General features: G+C 33.8%; 1 protein-coding gene across 1 annotated transcript in view; it reads right to left on the bottom strand.

Moving 5' to 3' along the window:
• Positions 1-23,280, bottom strand: part of LOC107732460 (sorting nexin-13) — a 39,344-nt gene that overhangs the window by 4,310 nt on the left and 11,754 nt on the right. The window contains exons 3-22 of the mRNA XM_016543798.1: positions 22,622-22,724; positions 20,611-20,700; positions 18,715-18,836; positions 18,369-18,490; positions 17,100-17,204; positions 16,342-16,430; positions 14,112-14,195; positions 13,897-14,035; positions 13,658-13,746; positions 12,329-12,428; positions 10,278-10,474; positions 10,099-10,203; positions 5,474-5,606; positions 5,345-5,382; positions 5,184-5,253; positions 3,350-3,492; positions 1,760-1,867; positions 1,573-1,683; positions 333-494; positions 14-85 (exon numbers count right to left, since the gene is read on the bottom strand). Of these exons, the coding sequence (XP_016399284.1) occupies positions 14-85; positions 333-494; positions 1,573-1,683; positions 1,760-1,867; positions 3,350-3,492; positions 5,184-5,253; positions 5,345-5,382; positions 5,474-5,606; positions 10,099-10,203; positions 10,278-10,474; positions 12,329-12,428; positions 13,658-13,746; positions 13,897-14,035; positions 14,112-14,195; positions 16,342-16,430; positions 17,100-17,204; positions 18,369-18,490; positions 18,715-18,836; positions 20,611-20,700; positions 22,622-22,724 (2,182 nt within the window). The remainder of the gene's footprint in view (positions 1-13; positions 86-332; positions 495-1,572; positions 1,684-1,759; positions 1,868-3,349; positions 3,493-5,183; positions 5,254-5,344; positions 5,383-5,473; positions 5,607-10,098; positions 10,204-10,277; positions 10,475-12,328; positions 12,429-13,657; positions 13,747-13,896; positions 14,036-14,111; positions 14,196-16,341; positions 16,431-17,099; positions 17,205-18,368; positions 18,491-18,714; positions 18,837-20,610; positions 20,701-22,621; positions 22,725-23,280) is intronic.

Below are 23,280 nucleotides of genomic sequence, written 5' to 3'. Positions count from 1 at the left end.
GATGTTGACTCACATTGTCGTCCAGCTGGGCCGAGACGCGGCAGTGTTCGGGATCGATGTCAGACTTTGCAATTAAAGGAGGCACCTGTGGATCAGACACATCTGGAGTTAGTGACAAACCCTCATAAAATCACGCCAGTCGAGCGCAAACACTTCCTACATGCCTGCTCAGCTATGCATATGAAATGATTGAGAAACGGCACAGACAAAGTTTCCCAGTTACACAAAAACAGGCAACACAAGCAACCATCATGAAAAGTGTCCAGTTCGTGAGGTCTCTGGTCTTTTGCGCATTTCCCGCTGTGCTCTGAGATTCTCCAGACGTGCTCTACCTTAAATATGGACTGTTTAATATCCTGGCCAAGTTTCTCGGACATGCGGCCCATGTCCGCCGAGACTTTGGACACTCCCTCGGCCAGGCTGTCCGGCAGTGACTTCACGGCATTGGACACGTTCCGCATGGAGCTCCGGAGAGGATTCACAAACGTGTCCATCTGTCCGAGTCCAGAGAACAGGACAAGTTTACAAAAAACGGCGAATCCAAGCAGACAACAACTCTAGGCCGCTCCCCTCTGGAGTAATGCATGGAGGTGCGAGCGATTTCATCACTGTTCCTACTGAACTGCAGCATTCAGATTGTGTCTTTACCGCTGCTAATTAACATTAAACCAGCTCAGCTTTCTACTATTCCTCAGGTTGTCCCGATTCACCAACTCTCATTGAAAATGAATGACTTTCGCTAACTTCGCCGCTGCAAATCGCTGTTTGTGTGAACGCCCCTTCAGTCTGTCGCTCTCTCTATCTATCCATACGTCTATCAAAAGAATGATGAGAATATTAAGATTGCATCTATGGGTTAATCATATCATTTTATTAGTGTTTTTTGATTCAGTGCATCGGTTTAATGATTAGTTTGCATTATCACTGAAAATATGTGTACTCAAGTCTGCATGTTTCATTTCATAGCATTAAAACATTTTTTTTGCAAAAATATACACTATGGTTTCAAAAGTTTGGGGTCAATATAAATTTTTTTTTTAAAAATAAATTAATACTTTTATTCATCAAGGAAGCATTAAATTGATAAAAAGTGACAGTAAAAATATTTATAATGTTATAAAATATTTCTATTTCAAATAAATGTTCTTTTGAACTTTCTATTCATCAAAGTATCCTGAAAAATAAAATGTATCACGGTTTCCACAAAAATATTCGGCAGCACAACTGCTCACCCCCCTCTCTCTCTCCCACTTCGCTTCCTGTCTAAACACTGTCCTATCAAAATAAAGCCAAAAAGAAATAATAATAAAAATAAAATGCAGCCTTGGTGAGCAGAAGAGCCTTCTTTTAAAAACATTAAAAATTAATCTCACTTTTGAACAGTAGTGTATTGATTTTTTTTCTTATGTTGGAGCATATAAATAAAAATGCATAAAGTTATTTAGTGCAAATCTGGTGTGAATGCCTAGATCATTTTTTAAATCAAGATATAACTTTATAAGCTAAATCTCCCACCCTGCTGGACATCAAACACTGATCGTTTGAAACTTATCTGTATGAGGCGTTTCTCACCTTGCGTGCGAAGTCTCCTTTGCCCTTGCTGTAGGCTTTGTTCTCCAGGAAGTCATAGACGTAGGGGATCAGCATGGGACAGGCCTTCACCATCTCAGGATTCAGCAGCACCTGTAAGACACATTCAGCTCTCAGCACACCTGAGCCAGCAGAACCCAAAATAAACACCCGTCCTCGTCTGACCCACCTGTAAATAAGCATTCAGGTCCTTCTTCCTCTTCTCCAAAAACTCCCTGTCCATGTTGTTAAAGGTCTTTTTGCCAGGAAGCTTGAGAATCGGACCAAGGCTTTCAAACTAAAGACACGGGACACATGGGTTAGTAAACGTCACATCTATCAAACCCCATTAGATCAGACTGTGTTCAACACAAAAATCCAGACTAACGTGGACTCCGTGTTCACAAAACTCTACAGAATTTAAACTCCAGTCATTCACAGATTCCAACATGTCTCTTTTAATGTTTGCTTAAGAAAAATGTTAACTATTGTGACTAATTAATGATGATTTCAGCTACCAACATGGGTGCAGCCCACATCGCTGTTTAACACATTTTACCAGGTTTAAAATTCTTAATTACAATCAGCACAGATAAAGGTCTGGATTAAAATTACATTTTTATAAAACCAATACATGCCACATCTATATATATTTTGGGATATGTTTAAATTCAAATAGCTGTAAATGCCTTTACAGCAAGAACACCCATGATAATAATAATAATAATAATACAAATAATAATTTTATTATAATAATAATTAAAAATTAAAATACTCAAAACTTCTCATCACCATTTTATATATATATATATATATATATATACACACACACACACATATATTTTAAGTAAAAAATTATATTAAAATTTTTTTTTATAAATATAAAAATTATCTATATTTTATTATATTTAAAAAAATATATAATTTAAATATTTTGCTATATACATATTTATTTAGATGTTTTACTTAAAATTTTACTTACATTTTTTTTATGAGAGTTGGGTTGAAATTATGACTATTCATAATTGTGATGTAAATTTAAGAATAAAATTACAAACAAATTGTCAAGAATTTATATATCAGGGTAGATTGTTGTACTGCTTTTAAGTTTTGCAGATTTCAATTATATTTGTGAAAAACTTGTTGGATCTTTCCCAAAAAGACTCATGGCTGTATTAGATCAAAAGGGTGCTTCTACTAAATACTGAGCAAAGGGTCTGAATACTTAGGACCATGTGATATTTCAGTTTTTCTTTTTTAATAAATCTGCAAAAATGTCAACAATTCTGTGTTTTTCTGTCAATATGGGGTGCTGTGTGTACATTAATGAGAAAAAAAAATTAACTTAAATGATTTTAGAAAATGGCTGTAATATAACAAAGAGTGAAAAATTTAAGGGGGTCTGAATACTTTCCTTACCCACTGTATATATATATATATATATATGGATGTGGCTTGTATTGGTTTCATAAATATTTAATTTCAATCCAGTCATTTTTCACATTTTTGTGTTTTAAACATGGTAAAATGCGTTAAACAACGATGCATCATAATAAAGACACAAAGACAGGCCAATAAAACAAAAATGCAATAGACTCAAGCGATTAACCACATTTCTACCATGTTGATTTAAGTTGTACTGCCTTTAAGTTTTGCAGATTATTATTTTTTTCCCTATTATCTAGTAATATAATATAAAATCTGCATAACTTAAAGGCAGTACAACAAACTACTCTGATAGGTGACGTGTGACGCTCATTAAAGGGTACATCTGTTTCACCTGTTCTGTGATGCGCATGTGGAAGTCGTGGAAATCGCTGTAGCGGCGGTACGTCTTCCAGATGTCCTCGCTGCCGTCGGAGGTCTTGCGTACGACGGTGATGGTATAGAGGGCGTACGTCTTCCCATGATCGTTACACGCGCCTGCCACAGGAAGTTGGTTTAGAAAAGCATCAGCTACAGAGCACCGGGAGAGAGAGGCAGGGGCGATGGAAACGATGGTGCAGGGGAAAAAGAGAACAAGAAAGACACACGTCTTCCAGATGTCCTCGCTGCCGTCGGAGGTCTTGCGTACGACGGTGATGGTATAGAGGGCGTACGTCTTCCCATGATCGTTCCCCGCGCCTGCCACAGGAAGTTGGTTTAGAAAAGCATCAGCTACAGAGCACCGGGAGAGAGAGGCAGGGGCGATGGAAACGATGGTGCAGGGGAAAAAGAAAACAAGAAAGACACACAGCAGCGAGAGGACGACAAGACAAAGCGACAGAGGGAGAGAGGAAAAAAAGATGAACGTAAGAAAATAAAGCTGATGGAATGACAGTGTCACAGAATAAGAATCAACACACAGTGGCAGGAAAAGTGTTGCTCCTTCAAATAAATGAAGCTTGAAAATAAGAAGTGATGACTAGAGAAGAGAGGAAAGATCACCAGCACACACACTGAACATCTCTGAAATCACAGATTATTACCATCTACACGAGTCATTACTAACATCCAATTCAACAGCTCAACATTTAAAAGAATCGAACTGAATTCAATAGAAATCAGGGCCTTTTTAGAGACCAACTCGAAAAACATCTGCGGGTGAAAACAGGTTGAGGTCATATTTCACCTCAAAATCAAAAATTATGCTTATTTTAGGACCTTTAAACGGACAGTTCACCCAAACATTTACAAAAACATTTACTTATTTCTTTAATTTCTTTCTTTTGCTGAACACAAAAGAAGATATTTTGAAGAATGTGTGAAACCAAAAACGTGCAGGTAGCCACTGACTTTCATAGAATTTTGTTCCATACTATGGAAGTCAATAAATGATAATAAATCCCTTTAAAGTCCCCATGAAATCAAAATTAAAGTTTTTTGGGTGTTAGTATCAATATGTTAGTCTTAAGGTTATCTATAAGGCAGTGCGCTCCAAAACAGTGACAAAATTCGCATTTAGAAGATATGAGCATTCAAAGCTTGCAGCTCGTCACTTCCACCAAAACGGCTCAATTATTTTTTTTGACGTCACATCGTACTTCATCTTCTCATCAAATCTTCTGACCAATCAAATGCTCTCTAGAATTCGAAGTGCCCGCCCCCTGCACTATAAATAGACGCTGAAGCTGCGGCTGAAATCAGTCGCTTGTTCAGTGTAGTATTTCCTGTACAGTGAATGGCATGTAGTGTCCAATGTAGGCAATAGGGAACGACTACGTATATGGAATAACCGTTTTATAAAAGCAATAAGCTCCGTGAAGCCGTGGTTTACAGTGAATTTATAACAGCTAAGGGACGTTGTTAGACACGACACAAAGCATAGTGTCTTAAATTTATAACAGCTTCGAACGCAGCTCAACCAATCAGAATCAAGGACCGGAACTATCCGTTTTATAATATTATTGTTTTCTTTTGCTATAAGGGTAAAATATGACCCAGACATAATTTGCTAGATTCACCTCTGCAGATTGTTAAAAAAAAAGTTTTTGATAAGCAACAAGACATTTTGATGGTCACTTTCATTGAGGACAGAAATCACTCAGTGCCTCTTTAGGACACAGTGCTGAACTTTTGAAACAGTACGGTATTATTACACCATTAAAATGGTTAATAGCAGGTCAAACTCTCACCCGTATCAGAGATAAAGGCATGAAGCTGAACAGACTCATCCACGCTCCCGCTGCTGAGATCATCTAATGACTACAAAACACAAGCATTAGAAACAAGCTAACACACTCAAACACGCATGATGTATGTAAGTATTACATATGAACGGCTTTATTTGACATACTAAATTAATGCTTCCTGTTGGAGACCCGTTGAACGACTCTGGAGAAACAGAGAAGTATTAATGAATTTTAGGAGGTGGTGTGTAAAGAGACTGACTGATGACAGATCAGGTAGCGTGTGAGTTTATCACCTCCGTCCCCGTCGTCTGAACCCCTGTAACTGGGCTCTTTCAGCATGTCCAGCTCGGCCAGCATCCGCACATACAGCGGGTGCTGCTTAAACGACGGGTAAAACCTCTCATCCCGCAACATCATGTCATACACCTGAGGAACACAGACAGCTCATGTACTGGGATTTTTATTGCTTTTATTAGTCATAATAAGGCCGCATGATAAATCATTGAAAATCTCAATTTTAAATTCTCATAAAAATTCACGGAAAAAAAACAAAAAAACAAAAACAAAAACAAAAAATATATATATATACACACACAAATATATTAAAGTAAAAATATTTTTGATATAAATATCAAAATACATATTTATATATTTTACTTTTCTAAAATATATTTTCAACATTTTCAAATGAGTTATTGGGGTGAAATGATTATACAACATTGTGACTTCAGCACATCTCCTACCAAATCTCATTAAATATACACACATATATATATATATATATATATGTATGTCAAGAATACATCAGATGCAGATTATGCAATTAATTGCAATTTTAATTACCTTTTTTACTATAGTAATTATTATTTAAAAACAAAAATAAAATCTACATAATTTAAAGGCAGTACAACAAATGCATAAATTCTTGACAACTGAAATAAGCACATTTTCCCCCAAATTTAATCTTATCTCAAAATATATATGTAGCTTGTACTAGTTTAAAAAAAATCTGTTTTAATCTAGACCTTTTTTCACAAAAAAGTAATAAATAGTTTTTTAATTGTGATCATGATTTATGTTCCTCTCTTATATATATATATATATACACACACATATATATATATATATATATACACACACAAATATATTAAAGTAAAAATATTTTTGATATAAATATCAAAATACATATTTATATATTTTACTTTTCTAAAATATATTTTCAACATTTTCAAATGAGTTATTGGGGTGAAATGATTATACAACATTGTGACTTCAGCACATCTCCTACCAAATCTCATTAAATATACACACATATATATATATATATATATATGTATGTCAAGAATACATCAGATGCAGATTATGCAATTAATTGCAATTTTAATTACCTTTTTTACTATAGTAATTATTATTTAAAAACAAAAATAAAATCTACATAATTTAAAGGCAGTACAACAAATGCATAAATTCTTGACAACTGAAATAAGCACATTTTCCCCCAAATTTAATCTTATCTCAAAATATATATGTAGCTTGTACTAGTTTAAAAAAAATCTGTTTTAATCTAGACCTTTTTCACAAAAAAGTAATAAATAGTTTTTTAATTGTGATCATGATTTATGTTCCTCTCTATATCGATTAAGCATGATCATCTGCAATAAGGTTTCATGCATCTGGAGATTTCAAGAGTTTAACTCCCCCAATTAGAGCTTTTACCTTAAATGGACACATTTTCTGCCCAGTGTTTTACTTAATCTTCCCAACCTGGCAACCACGTACCAGAAAAAAGCACTGATGACCTGAAAGCTCCTGCACACATGTGAGTTCAGCGATCTCCACTGTGATATTTTAATATTCAAATGAAAGCGCAAGCCAGTCATTTGTGCTTTTTGCTGTAGCTAACTCTGCAAGCAAACCTGAACTGTAGTAAATGAACATGAATCCTGACTATATTGTTTGCAACTGAGGCTGAATACATGCACTTACTGTTGTTTTAAAAGAAATAAAACATGAACATAATTTGGAACTGCTGGAGTTAATATTATTTTTTCTGGTTTGGCTTTTGAGAGAAGCTTCTTGTTGTACCAGTTTCCATATAAAGAGTGTGTATGTATATATATATATATATATATATATATATGATAAATATAATACATCAGGAAACTAGACAAGCAAAAAAAAACATGCAAACTGACATCATTTTTGAGCAAAATAATCGTGATTATCAGTTATCATGCAGGTCAGAATATACAAATCATGCATATATGCTCAAAAAAAAAAAAATCTGTTATTACCTTTTTCTGGATTTCATCAAATATTTCTGGTGTGGGATCCTCTTTATTGAGTTTTTGAGCCAGTCTGGTTACAGCCGCTTCGTCCACCTCCACCCTAGGAGAGGCCTGAGTGGAAATAAACCTGTCAAACATCGCTTCACGGACACTCATTTTTTACTGGTAAATCTCAGTCTTCTCACCTTCTCGGACAGGTACTGGTCATAGACGCCAAGCGCGGCGGATCTCAGCAGGCCTTTGGTGGTCTGGCTGCTCTGCCTCTTCCCATCCCACTGGCTGCTCTGTAAGACCTCCAGCTGCTGCTGGGCCGTGACCCGATAGCCCTCCACCGTCAGCCAGAAGAACAGGATCGCCTGACCGCCCATGGGCTGCATGTAGTCTAGAGACAGAGAGAGATTAAAGGTATCGAGGAATGATATCTAAAGAGAGGACAGATTGTGTGCATCCGCCTCGACTCACCCATGAAGAACTGCAGCGCGATGTTGTGCACTAATATATGTTCCAACGGAATCACACACAACTTCCCAAAATTAGCAGCGAGTTTCAAAGCGTCAACTTCCTGTTTGGGAAAAACAACCAAAATGTACTATACACATACCAAAAAAAGTCATTTTGTCAGGTGAAATGTTAATTATTTGTTAAACAACTGGTTAATTAATTGCAGTTAATAATTTAGTTTATAAAAAGTAAAATTTCAAATATTAAAATAAAATTTTTATCGTGTATTTTATAATGTTTTTGGAAAAGTTATTTCTGTATTTTCCAATAAAGTTATTATTAATTACAATAATTGTCTGTATAATTATCTGTATAATGTTCTGTAATAATTAAATGATAATTAATATAATTTTTATATAATATGATTAATATAATTTTAATTGTTGTTTCAAAGCGTCAACTTCCTGTTTGGAAAAAACAACCAAAATGTGTCAAGTCATTTTGTCAGGTGAAATGTTAATTATTTGTTAAACAACTGGTTAATTAATTGCTGTTAATAATTTAGTTTATAAAAAGTACAATTTCAAATATTAAAATTTAATTTTAATCGTGCATTTTATAATGTTTTCGGAAAAGTTATTTCTGTATTTTCCAAAAAAGTTATTATTAATTACAATAATTAATTATTTTAATTGTCTGTATAATGTTCTGTAATAACTAAATGATAATTAATATAATTTTAATTCATATTTAATTATAGTTTTGTTATACATTCCTAATTATATATTTTATATAGTCTTAATTATATGTAACAAATCAAACTCCTATTAAACATAAATGCATTAAACTGCAGACTGAAAATGTATTAAGATACTATTATAGTTTTTATTAATATTTTGAATCAGTTTTTATATTTTCAGTTTAATTTTAGTTATAGTTTTAGTAATTTTGTTGTGTTTGTTTCTGTTGTGTTTTTAAAAATATATATATATATATATACACACACATATATATATATATATATATACACACACAAATATATTAAAGTAAAAATATTTTTGATATAAATATCAAAATACATATTTATATATTTTACTTTTCTAAAATATATTTTCAACATTTTCAAATGAGTTATTGGGGTGAAATGATTATACAACATTGTGACTTCAGCACATCTCCTACCAAATCTCATTAAATATACACACATATATATATATATATATATATGTATGTCAAGAATACATCAGATGCAGATTATGCAATTAATTGCAATTTTAATTACCTTTTTTACTATAGTAATTATTATTTAAAAACAAAAATAAAATCTACATAATTTAAAGGCAGTACAACAAATGCATAAATTCTTGACAACTGAAATAAGCACATTTTCCCCCAAATTTAATCTTATCTCAAAATATATATGTAGCTTGTACTAGTTTAAAAAAAATCTGTTTTAATCTAGACCTTTTTTCACAAAAAAGTAATAAATAGTTTTTTAATTGTGATCATGATTTATGTTCCTCTCTATATCGATTAAGCATGATCATCTGCAATAAGGTTTCATGCATCTGGAGATTTCAAGAGTTTAACTCCCCCAATTAGAGCTTTTACCTTAAATGGACACATTTTCTGCCCAGTGTTTTACTTAATCTTCCCAACCTGGCAACCACGTACCAGAAAAAAGCACTGATGACCTGAAAGCTCCTGCACACATGTGAGTTCAGCGATCTCCACTGTGATATTTTAATATTCAAATGAAAGCGCAAGCCAGTCATTTGTGCTTTTTGCTGTAGCTAACTCTGCAAGCAAACCTGAACTGTAGTAAATGAACATGAATCCTGACTATATTGTTTGCAACTGAGGCTGAATACATGCACTTACTGTTGTTTTAAAAGAAATAAAACATGAACATAATTTGGAACTGCTGGAGTTAATATTATTTTTTCTGGTTTGGCTTTTGAGAGAAGCTTCTTGTTGTACCAGTTTCCATATAAAGAGTGTGTATGTATATATATATATATATATATATATATATGATAAATATAATACATCAGGAAACTAGACAAGCAAAAAAAAACATGCAAACTGACATCATTTTTGAGCAAAATAATCGTGATTATCAGTTATCATGCAGGTCAGAATATACAAATCATGCATATATGCTCAAAAAAAAAAAAATCTGTTATTACCTTTTTCTGGATTTCATCAAATATTTCTGGTGTGGGATCCTCTTTATTGAGTTTTTGAGCCAGTCTGGTTACAGCCGCTTCGTCCACCTCCACCCTAGGAGAGGCCTGAGTGGAAATAAACCTGTCAAACATCGCTTCACGGACACTCATTTTTTACTGGTAAATCTCAGTCTTCTCACCTTCTCGGACAGGTACTGGTCATAGACGCCAAGCGCGGCGGATCTCAGCAGGCCTTTGGTGGTCTGGCTGCTCTGCCTCTTCCCATCCCACTGGCTGCTCTGTAAGACCTCCAGCTGCTGCTGGGCCGTGACCCGATAGCCCTCCACCGTCAGCCAGAAGAACAGGATCGCCTGACCGCCCATGTGCTGCATGTAGTCTAGAGAGAGAGAGAGAGATAAGGCACTGAGGAACAAGCTGCCGATGTAACTAATGAGAGGACAGTTTGTGTGCATCCGTCTCGACTCACCCATGAAGAACTGCAGCGCGATGTTGTGCACTATTATATGTTCCAACGGAATCACACACAACTTCCCAAAATTAGCAGCGAGTTTCAAAGCGTCAACTTCCTGTTTGGGAAAAACAACCAAAATGTACTATAAATATACCAAAAAAAGTCATTTTGTCAGGTGAAATGTTAATTATTTGTTAAACAACTGGTTAATTAATTGCAGTTAATAATTTAGTTTATAAAAAGTAAAATTTCAAATATTAAAATAAAATTTTTATCGTGTATTTTATAATGTTTTTGGAAAAGTTATTTCTGTATTTTCCAATAAAGTTATTATTAATTACAATAATTGTCTGTATAATTATCTGTATAATGTTCTGTAATAATTAAATGATAATTAATATAATTTTTATATAATATGATTAATATAATTTTAATTGTTGTTTCAAAGCGTCAACTTCCTGTTTGGAAAAAACAACCAAAATGTGTCAAGTCATTTTGTCAGGTGAAATGTTAATTATTTGTTAAACAACTGGTTAATTAATTGCTGTTAATAATTTAGTTTATAAAAAGTACAATTTCAAATATTAAAATTTAATTTTAATCGTGCATTTTATAATGTTTTCGGAAAAGTTATTTCTGTATTTTCCAAAAAAGTTATTATTAATTACAATAATTAATTATTTTAATTGTCTGTATAATGTTCTGTAATAACTAAATGATAATTAATATAATTTTAATTCATATTTAATTATAGTTTTGTTATACATTCCTAATTATATATTTTATATAGTCTTAATTATATGTAACAAATCAAACTCCTATTAAACATAAATGCATTAAACTGCAGACTGAAAATGTATTAAGATACTATTATAGTTTTTATTAATATTTTGAATCAGTTTTTATCATTTGTGCTTTTTGCTGTAGCTAACTCTGCAAGCAAACCTGAACTGTAGTAAATGAACATGAATCCTGACTATATTGTTTGCAACTGAGGCTGAATACATGCACTTACTGTTGTTTTAAAAGAAATAAAACATGAACATAATTTGGAACTGCTGGAGTTAATATTATTTTTTCTGGTTTGGCTTTTGAGAGAAGCTTCTTGTTGTACCAGTTTCCATATAAAGAGTGTGTATGTATATATATATATATATATATATATATATGATAAATATAATACATCAGGAAACTAGACAAGCAAAAAAAAACATGCAAACTGACATCATTTTTGAGCAAAATAATCGTGATTATCAGTTATCATGCAGGTCAGAATATACAAATCATGCATATATGCTCAAAAAAAAAAAAATCTGTTATTACCTTTTTCTGGATTTCATCAAATATTTCTGGTGTGGGATCCTCTTTATTGAGTTTTTGAGCCAGTCTGGTTACAGCCGCTTCGTCCACCTCCACCCTAGGAGAGGCCTGAGTGGAAATAAACCTGTCAAACATCGCTTCACGGACACTCATTTTTTACTGGTAAATCTCAGTCTTCTCACCTTCTCGGACAGGTACTGGTCATAGACGCCAAGCGCGGCGGATCTCAGCAGGCCTTTGGTGGTCTGGCTGCTCTGCCTCTTCCCATCCCACTGGCTGCTCTGTAAGACCTCCAGCTGCTGCTGGGCCGTGACCCGATAGCCCTCCACCGTCAGCCAGAAGAACAGGATCGCCTGACCGCCCATGGGCTGCATGTAGTCTAGAGACAGAGAGAGATTAAAGGTATCGAGGAATGATATCTAAAGAGAGGACAGATTGTGTGCATCCGCCTCGACTCACCCATGAAGAACTGCAGCGCGATGTTGTGCACTAATATATGTTCCAACGGAATCACACACAACTTCCCAAAATTAGCAGCGAGTTTCAAAGCGTCAACTTCCTGTTTGGGAAAAACAACCAAAATGTACTATACACATACCAAAAAAAGTCATTTTGTCAGGTGAAATGTTAATTATTTGTTAAACAACTGGTTAATTAATTGCAGTTAATAATTTAGTTTATAAAAAGTAAAATTTCAAATATTAAAATAAAATTTTTATCGTGTATTTTATAATGTTTTTGGAAAAGTTATTTCTGTATTTTCCAATAAAGTTATTATTAATTACAATAATTGTCTGTATAATTATCTGTATAATGTTCTGTAATAATTAAATGATAATTAATATAATTTTTATATAATATGATTAATATAATTTTAATTGTTGTTTCAAAGCGTCAACTTCCTGTTTGGAAAAAACAACCAAAATGTGTCAAGTCATTTTGTCAGGTGAAATGTTAATTATTTGTTAAACAACTGGTTAATTAATTGCTGTTAATAATTTAGTTTATAAAAAGTACAATTTCAAATATTAAAATTTAATTTTAATCGTGCATTTTATAATGTTTTCGGAAAAGTTATTTCTGTATTTTCCAAAAAAGTTATTATTAATTACAATAATTAATTATTTTAATTGTCTGTATAATGTTCTGTAATAACTAAATGATAATTAATATAATTTTAATTCATATTTAATTATAGTTTTGTTATACATTCCTAATTATATATTTTATATAGTCTTAATTATATGTAACAAATCAAACTCCTATTAAACATAAATGCATTAAACTGCAGACTGAAAATGTATTAAGATACTATTATAGTTTTTATTAATATTTTGAATCAGTTTTTATATTTTCAGTTTAATTTTAGTTATAGTTTTAGTAATTTTGTTGTGTTTGTTTCTGTTGTGTTTTTAAAAATATGTTTATATAGCTTTTTATTAATTTATATTTCAGTTTTAGTTTTAGTTGTTTTAGTACATCAAGCTAAACAAAATTAAAATGAGAAACGTTACCTTGGCAACTAGCTTTGTTTTATTTCAGTTCAGTTTTATTTCAAGAAATGAAAAGGTTTTAATGGTTTTAATTCTAGTTTCAGTTAACTATAATAACCCATGATTAAGAGGAATTATTTATTGTTTCATTTACACTATTGTTAAACATAAATTGATTATTAATGACGAATGACTATGAAAAAATATACATCCCTAGAAAATCTGAAAGTTTTTAAATGAATATTCATGAATTATAATAAAGCAAATGTGAATGAAACAGGAGAGATTTGTTTACCTTCCCTGATTGTAGCCGTTGTATCCGTGTTTCACAGACTTTCTTCACAAAGAGCAAACTGTTGATTTGATTCTTTATAAAGTTGATATCTGTGAGTGTGGAGAGAGAGAGAAAATGAAGAGTAAACTGTGTTATTATAAAGCCCTGAGCTTGCTCTCATATTTTCCAAAACAAACCCTAGAATTCACTGTTTATTTTCCAACACATTAGCGTAAGTAAGCATGAGTGAGCGTGTGTACCGTCTCCTCCCGTGTCCAGAGATCGGAGGTACTGAAGCTCCTCCAGGACTTTGTCTTTGACGGCCTCCAGCTCGGCCACTTTGTCTGTCAGCTTTAAGATGTTCAAGAAGGCCTCGTAGTTACAGCTTGAGTCACGAATCTAAACACACACGCAAAACCTCTTAAAGGTAATTCATGACACGCTTCTGGACTGTAAGAACCGAGGCAGGTCTCACCATCCAGATGACGAACTGATTGATGTAATCAGGGTCACTCAGCTGGTTAATTAAGGGCAGCAGAACTCCTCTGGCCAAAACTTCCTGCAGGACATCAGAGAATCAATCAGTTAAAGGGGTCATATGATGTTTCTAAAAAGAACATTATGTTGTGTATTTGGTGTAATGAAATGTGTTTATGCGGTTTAAGGTTCAAAAAACACATTATTTTCCACATACTGTACATTATTGTTTCTCCTCTATGCCCCGCCTTTCTGAAACGCGTCGATTTTTACAAAGCTCATCGGTCTGAAAAAGCGAGGTGTACTCTGATTGGCCAGCTATCCAGTGCATTATGATTGGCCGAATACCTCAAGCGTGAGACGGAAATGTTACGCCCCCTCACCATACTGTGATGATGCCCTCTCCGGCCGGAGCGACGAGACAAAAACATTAAAACCCATTACAAACGAGGCATTTGTTGCATACAGTGGGGACATAATTACTGATTATAATGACTTATACTGTCTTTTTAAGCGTTGCGTTGCATCGCGCCGCGTAAACATAAAACCATGTCTGAATTTGTGATCAGAGAAACGACAAAAAACAAGCGCTAATCTGCTTAAAACTCGCGTTTAAATCATCAGTGGCAAATCCTTTAAATGAAAACGTACTTACGTGAGTCAAAACTGCCGGCATTTTCTCCCAGGATCAGTAAACAGTCCTCCATAAAATGCGCTGCACACATCTGAATATTTGGGTTGAACTGTTATGGAACAGTGTTGTAAATACAACTTAACCACTGATTTCTAGTCATGTCCTCTTTTGGAAGGCCAAACAAAGTAGTCACACACGGCGGCCTACAGTGAGCAGAGGCCGGGGGATAAAGTGAGGAACCGCCGGAGGGCTAGAGTGAGCAGAGGCGGCGGATTCGACGAAGGAGCGTCCAGTGGGCTTGCATCAACCACATGTGACGACCCCGGGCTGAACTCCGCTTCGTCCACGGTGAAAGTTGATGTATTCCCTCAGCGACCAGCACAGATCAGCTCTAGGCATGACGAAGCGGATATCGTCCTCTTTTGGAAGACCAAACAAAGTAGTTTCGCTTTCACAACGAAGCACACAGCGTCTTCACGACATGGCTGCAGCGTCAACAATACTACAGCGAGAATAAAAGTTACGCTTTCTTTCTTTGCGTGAACATTTGGGTGGTGTTATGCAAATCTTCCCACATCGTGATGTAGACATGTGGGGCGTGTTAGAACGAGCCGTTTTAGGTATGTGTGGTTGACTCTGAACTTTATAAAGAATATCTCTTTGGATTTGAGACTTTAGTCTTTGCAACTTTACAGATCTTCTTTATGCACCAAGAGCTTGTAACAATCCAAAAAGAAAGGAAAAATTGAAATCGCATCATATGACCCCTTTAATCAACATCAACAGGTTTGCTCATGTGTGAGACACCGAGACTGAAGCTCGAATCCTGTCGTCTGAACATCAAGACCTGTCAGGACCACATAAACCGAAGTCCAGATCTCAGAACAGAACCCAATTGTCTGCTTTCTGTAAATCCCAGATCTAGTGTCTTAAAGGAATGTTCTGGATTAAATACAACTTAAGCTCTATCAACAGATTTTGCTTTATTTTACTGTTAGCAATTTTAGTACTTAATTTTTTAAAATTTTAATTAGTTGCTAAGGCAACATTTAACATTTTTTTAGGTTTAAGTTTTTCATCTTATATTTTATTTTAGCTATAAATGCATTAAATTACTGCAGTGTAATGCATTTATAATAATTATATAATATTTATAATAATTATAAATGCATTAAAATACTGCACAGTGAAAATGTTTTAAGAGCAATGTTATTTTGAACATTGAGATACTATTATTGTTTTTATTAATATTTTGAATAATTTTTTGGTATATTTTCTGTTTTTATTTAAATTTCAGTTTTTAGGTTTAAGTTTTTCATCTTATATTTTATTTTCAAATAATGAAAACTTTTTAACCGTTTTAATTACTCACTCATTACAACGAAATGCAGAAAAGAAGGTTACAGGTCTTTAAAATCAGTGTTTGCATCAAAATGTATGGTTTTTGAGTTGTAATGGTTTTCTCCACACAAAATGTGCTTTGCAGTTTTCATCCCTTTTTTATCTGGTCATGACATTAGCTGAAAGATATGATGTTATGGGAATGAAGTTGGGACTGATTTAGCATGCGTATGTGTGTGTGTGTGTGTTTTACCCTGAGGAAGTATCTCATATTCTTGTTGTGGAAATCTCCAGGAGGTAGTAACAGGTACAGCAGCACTTCACATAGATCCCGCAGGTAACCTGCACCAAAAACAATTAGACATCAATTAATTAAACCATTAAAAAGGAATCGAAAAAAAAAAAAAAAAAATTAAACAATTTAAGACCATACATTTTATAAAATACTTTTTTTAAGGATCTGCAGAAACCCTGTATTGTATGATTTCAGATGTCTTTGAATGAAGCGCACAAGTTGTACAAACTTCTTTTATGGTGTTTTTTGTCCATTTTTTACACTAAGCAGCTACTTTTCCCATTCACTTTCAGTGTATGGAAAACAGCAGCGTAAACATTCATCAAAACATCTCCTTTTGTGCTCCACGGAAAGAAGAAAGTTGGTTTTAGAAAGATATGAGGGTGAGTAAATGATTTGTGATCATTCATCTGATAATGATGATGGAATGCAGTGGTGATAACGACATCTTTTATATTCACAGGGCACATTTATACACACACCTCCACCCAAAAATGATTTTATTGTTTTCTTCTATTACCAGACAGAGCTCAAAGCATTAATAACTGGGTGTGTGTTTGTATTTTTTGCTAATCAAGTCTTTCAGCTGATCTGGCTTTTAAGATCTGCCCTAGATAATTATTACTATTGTTGACATAAAGCAAAACCACGCCTTGAATCACTGGGCTGGAGTCTCTGAACCGTCTATAGACACAAATCCTCCGTGTTTGTCTTACCTTCTTCATCCTTGCGTGACATGCAGACAACATCTCTACAAATCTTCCTCTCCATTTCCACCTCCGCCTCAAAAAACGAGTCCAACAACTCGTCCGGAGCATCACCTGCCGCAAACACACAAATACATAAGCTCACACTATGAGTCAGTAAAATCAAGTTCCCAATCAAGATGCCCTGTACTCAGTGAACAGGAACTGGCATTAGGAAATCAACTATGTTTTACATGCTCTTAACAGTTCTAGACCTGATACTGAGATCTTTACACCACGTCCATAAAATGCTCTAGGTTGCTCTTCTCACTTGTAATCCAACTGTTTTTTACAAGGTTAGTTAACCCAAAATTTAAATCTTGAAAATAGCACCATTATCATTCCTCAAAATACAGTATCTACTTCTGCATTTCAAAGAGGAAATCAAGTTAGGTGGGTTTGGAAAAACATGAGAGTGAGCAAATGATGACAATTTTCATTTTTGCTTCATTACAGTAACACTTCATTGCATTAACACTTTACATTCTGGTTTCATTTGTTAACATTAGTTAACATGAACTAACAATCTAAAAAAAGGGTTATTTTAGCATAATTAAGATATTGTTATAGCAATATATATTACCATTTTGATTTAGCTTTTATTTTTATATTTGCTGTTTTAATTTTAATAATTAATTTTAAATTAAATAATTCATTTGAGTTCAAAATAGTAATTAATTAATTTTTTTTGTGTTTGTCATTTTTATTTATTTTTAATATAGTCTCCACAGTTTCCAATATTTTTCATTGCAGTTTTAGTTTTACTTATTTAAATTCACCAAGATAAACTAAATTAAAATGAGAAATGTTTCTTTGGTAACCAGCTGAAATAAAATAAGTTTAAGTTTGTTTTTGTTTTTTTTAAGTAGCAAACGCTGTTTTTGGTTGTAGTTTTAGTTAATAATAACCCTGCAAACAATGACAAATATTTTTTAAGCATTTATTAATCTTAGTTAAAGATATTTTAACATTTAATAATACATTATTAAAATAAAATCTGTTAAAATTATTTAATGAACAGTAGAATTTATTAACTAATGTAAATAAAGATGAGTAAATACCGTAACAAATGTGTTACTTATAAATGCATGTATACTCATTGTTGAAGTTAATTCATGGATTAGCTACCATTAACTAATGGGACCTTACTATGAAGTGTTACCAGTATTGCCACTGATAAACTGTTTGTTTTGGTTTTGCAGACAGCGTGAACTGAGGAGAGAACAGAATGATCATTACGTTGTTTCGGATCTTCTCTCTCATTTAGCCTCTCCTGAGCTTTCCTGAAAACACGCAGATGAGTCGCGAAATCATCCACCAGTCTGGTGGTGAAATACGGCTGCCAGTCCACCTCTTTAGACCTGAAGAATGGAAAGATTGAGCGCTTAATGAATCATGGACTTAACAGTCTCCATTTCAACACGGTGTTTACCAGGGAAAATGTGTCAGAACATCTGAATGCAGTGTTTGGTTTATGGTCAGGTGTTGCATCATCCCTGGAAAAACCACAGCGTCACTCACAATGCTGATACAGCAGTGATTGTAAAGCAGATCTGAGGGGAAACGGGTCGGACATGTGTCTTACCTGGTGGAGAACTCAACGAGGGCGTTCTGGACCGTCTGACGGATCTCCAAGAGGAACGTTTCATCATCACTCAATGTGTAATACCAATACTGGATATAGTCCCTCAAAGCAAACTGGATGACCTGATGAACGACATGAGAAGAGGATCAGACGAGCTTTTCCTGAAACAAACGGGGCCATATGAAATCTGTTTTATTTTCCCCCAAATTCTGTTCTTCTGTTGTAATTTTTCTGAATTCTGTTTTTTTGTTTAATTTTTCTAAATTCTGTTAAACTCTTAAACTTTAGCAATAAAAAAGCATGTCTAATTTATTGAAATCATAAAACTTACACAATTTAACAAAAGTCTATTAAAAGTTTAATAGTTAAAAAAAATATTTTAAGGGCGCTAAGAAATAGGTTTTATTGATTCTCAAATACAGTTTTTATTTTGACCAAATTCTGTGTTTTTATTTAAAATTTTCTGTATTACTGTTTTTATGCGTTTCTTTATTTGAATGATTTAATTAATTTTGAATAATCAATTTTATTATTAATAATAATAATGATAATTATTATTATTATTAAACTGAAACATACTGTCTGCTGTGCAACAGTAATTTATTTCTGTCACAATTCCTTCAAGTTAAACTGAACTTTTATTTTGACGGGTTGCCGTGAATGTGTGTATAATATATGACAGTAGCTTTTCTCAAATTAAATAAAATACTCATGAAGAATTTCAGAAATCCAGAAAAATAACACTGAATTTCCGAAAAAGTAAAAAAAAAAAAAACATTTAATTTGGCCTTATTATTGTAAAAATAAATAAAGAAATAATAAGAAATTATTAATTTGTTAAAGTTTTATTAATTAAATTAATTAGACATCAATTAATTATACCGTTAAGGGAATCTAGAAAAATGAAATGGAAAACAGAATTTGTGAAAAATAAAAGTGAATTTAGGAAAAAAATAAACTGGATTTCATAGGGCCTCACAAGGAAATGTATTTTTCTGGATCATGTGCTCTCCGTTCATTTTGGCACAGACACAATGACCCATCACTTCTCCGCAAAGGACTCTGGGTAGACATTCCTAAACAGATGTGAAGCTCAGCAGAACAGACTGAGAGCTGGAGCTGCTGACACCCTCTCATGACTGTCTGTAACTTAACGCAATTTCGCTTTCACAAAGAGGTCTTATACTATGGGACAAGATGCGGTCATACCATGGAAAACCAGATACTTATTGTTGTTTTTCTCACATCTGCAAGTATCTCCAGTCTTCCCAGAGCAGTTACTGAAACTAAACCACAAAAATCAGGAACCATTTTTGAACACATCAGCTTCGTTCCAAAAACCAAGTCTGCTGCTGACCTAGACAACATTTTTAGGCAACACTCTCATGGAGTCTCAACTCTTAGCTGCGTGATTGTTAATATCGTTGGAAAATGTAACCATATCATCGCCCAGCTCTTTATATAAAGAAGGATATATTAGTATGTCCAACTTTTTCTGCATACATACAGTGCATTCACAATATTATAGAAAAACAGCACTTTGTTCCAAAATTTCCAAAGAATTAAAATAAAAAAATAAAAGCTAAAAGTGTAGCATTAAAAAAGTGACCCTAGCAGAATATATGCATTGTAAGCAGAATTCAGAAAAGCACTGACTGAAAACGACTGTGTCGTGCTCATCTGCTTTATGAAAAAAAAACAGACCAGCCTAAACTCTCAAACGAGCTGATCCAGCGTCTGACGTGTGTCACAGGTGGAAACAAATGGCATTTGTGAAGCGAAAGCTCGACAGTCTGAGACCAACTCATCAGTAGACAAACCACAAGTTCCTCAAGCACATGAACGTGCACTTTTAGCTGTCGCGGTCATTTGTCCGTTTGGTTTTGTTGACGGTACCTGCTGCAGTGGCTCATCTATGATACTGGATCCTGTCAGACGTCGATCAATCTTTATAGGTCTGGACTCTGATTTGATCTCCTCCAAAACCTGACAAACAAACACAAATAATTAAAACTCAGAAGTTGAACATGAGTGCAATTCGAAGTCAACATGAAATAAAAATGAGCAATTTACTATCTAAATAAATGTTAATGATTTTCTCATCATATGTACACAGAAATTCCACAGAAGGTTTTCACAAAACCTGTCAAAATAAATGTTCGGTTTAACTTGAAGAAACTGTGACAGAAATATTTTGTATGGTAGAATGTACTTCTCAAATTAATAATAATAACTACAAAAATAAAACTTTATTTTTTAAGGAATATCACAAATGTTTACTTTCATGTTTTAATATTATCAAAAAAACACTTTGTTACAAAATTTCAAATATAATAATATATATTTTTAAAGATTAATTGAATTGTTAATGGTTTAATGCCTTTATTTTAATCACCACCGCTTTTCAAGATTTTTTAAAATTATTTAATTTATTACATTTAATGAAAACATTTTAAGAAAAAAGCTGCCTGTCATACTTTTAAAAAAAATAATTTTTATTTTTTACAATTTTTTATTTTTAAAATGTTAATAAACTATTATTATTACATTTAATTATTAAATTTTTTAAATTACATTATTATAAAAATATTTCATTTAATTATTCATTTTAATTAAAATGTAAGAAAAAAGCTGCATGTCATACTTTATTGATTAAATGTAATACAAATGCTTTTGTGTGTTGAGGTAAATAGGGTTGGGTACCGAAACCTGGTACCAATATGGCACCGGAACCTATGCAACCTGTATGTAATATAACCGAATCAGAACACAGATTTCGGTACCTCATTTCAGTGCCATGCCTGAGCGATCGACTGAAATATTTGTCCTCTGGTTCTCCGAAACGGACGTAAGAAGCATCATCACCGGCACCGCATGTGAAAAAGTATTTCCTGACTGAGAAAATGCACGTGAACTCAAGTCGTATACTCTAATAATACAAATCCAACACATCTTTGTAGTAACGAGAGTGTCCATGTTGTTTTCACATTCCGACTTAAAAGCACAACTCGGGAAATGAGAGCATCCGAGGAGCGCGTGAATGCAGTAATTACACTTGCTCTGATGGCCCGGGATTTCTTAATTGCCCAAAATGTCCGGGATTCGGCTGTTTTCTTAATCCCGCTCCCGCTGAATCTCTGACCATTGCTGCCTGCTCCCGCAACATGTGTTTAGCTCCCGCGATTTTTGTGTCCACTCCTTTAAACATTCTAACATTGTATAAAATGTTGGCGCATCAGGGAGCCGCTCTCAGGATGCGGTAATAAGTATCGGTTCTATTCTAACTAGTTTTATTTATAAAGAAAAAAGAGCCTCTAACACTAGCATTCTCTATTCTTTCCACATATTTTATTTTTACTTATTATAAATAATGACCTTCTAACATTAGCATTATCTGTTCTTTTTCTGTTCTATTGAATTGTTTTATTTAAAAATGACCCTCTAACACTAGCATTCCCTATTCTTTTTCTATTCTTTCTATTTGTTTTCTTTTTATTTATTATAAAAACAAAATAAGCAAACAAACAAAAAACCTTGCTACGTATACTGTTAGGTGAAGCCCCGCCCACGAACCCCGCCCCTACTGTCCTTTTTTTGGAAAACTAAAATATTCTCTCTCTACTTCTGTGACTGGATATGTGGATTTTCTATGGTAGGGCGCCCTCTGGCGTCCAGTATGAATGAAACAGACATCATGTGTTTATAGTGCTAATGGCCAATCCATAATTTTTTGGGGGAATTTTTATTTATTTATTTTTTAATAAGTATCGGTTCAGGCACCGGAACCGTTTTAAAAGTATCGATTTGGCCCCAGTATCGAAAAAAACCCAAATGATACCCAACCCTAGTGGTAAATATAAAAATAAACTCAGAGGGAAGACAAACATTCAAGAGTTTGAATGCACACCTTCAGTATGGCCGTCTGTGTCGATGGCAGGTAGGAGTGTTCACACCTTTCCAGGTGTTTCTCTGAGTTTATCTTTCCAAATAAAAGAAGCACTACAAAACCCCTAGAAAGAGAGAAGAGAGAGATTGCAACATCATACTGGAGCATCAACAGGTGTTGCAGAGGTCAGGGATGGTTCACCCAAAAATGAAAATTAGCCCATGATTTACTCACCCTCAAAGCATCCTAAGTGTATATGACTTTCTTCTTTCAGACGAATCCAATCGGAGTTATATTAAATAATGTCCAGGCTAATCCATGCTTTATAATGGCAGTGAGTGGCTGTTGAGATTCCAATAAAGTGCATCCATCCATCATAAAAAGTACTTAATAAAGGGATAATAAAATCCTTCTGAAGCAAATATCCATATTTTAAACTTTATGAACTGTAATCTCTAGCTTCGGCTAACAGGTATGTGCGTTCACGAGAGACTGGCATTCCAGGGGATGATGCTAGTCTCATGAGAACCAAATTTTGTTTACAGCAAAGGAAAACCAGTCTCCTCTTGGCTTATCGCGAAATCCTCCAACATTTTTCTTTACAAACCCTCGTTTTGTATTTCTAATTCGTGACCAGTGTTTAGTTTTGCTCTCTCAACTGCGCTTCCGCATTCGTCACT

The sequence above is a fragment of the Sinocyclocheilus rhinocerous genome, unplaced genomic scaffold, assembly GCF_001515625.1.
Source record: "Sinocyclocheilus rhinocerous isolate Xijiao unplaced genomic scaffold, SAMN03320098_v1.1 scaffold3476, whole genome shotgun sequence".
Lineage (NCBI taxonomy): Eukaryota > Metazoa > Chordata > Actinopteri > Cypriniformes > Cyprinidae > Sinocyclocheilus > Sinocyclocheilus rhinocerous.
The sequence above is the reverse complement of the archived record's forward strand: the minus strand, read 5'-3'. Positions and strand labels throughout refer to the sequence as shown.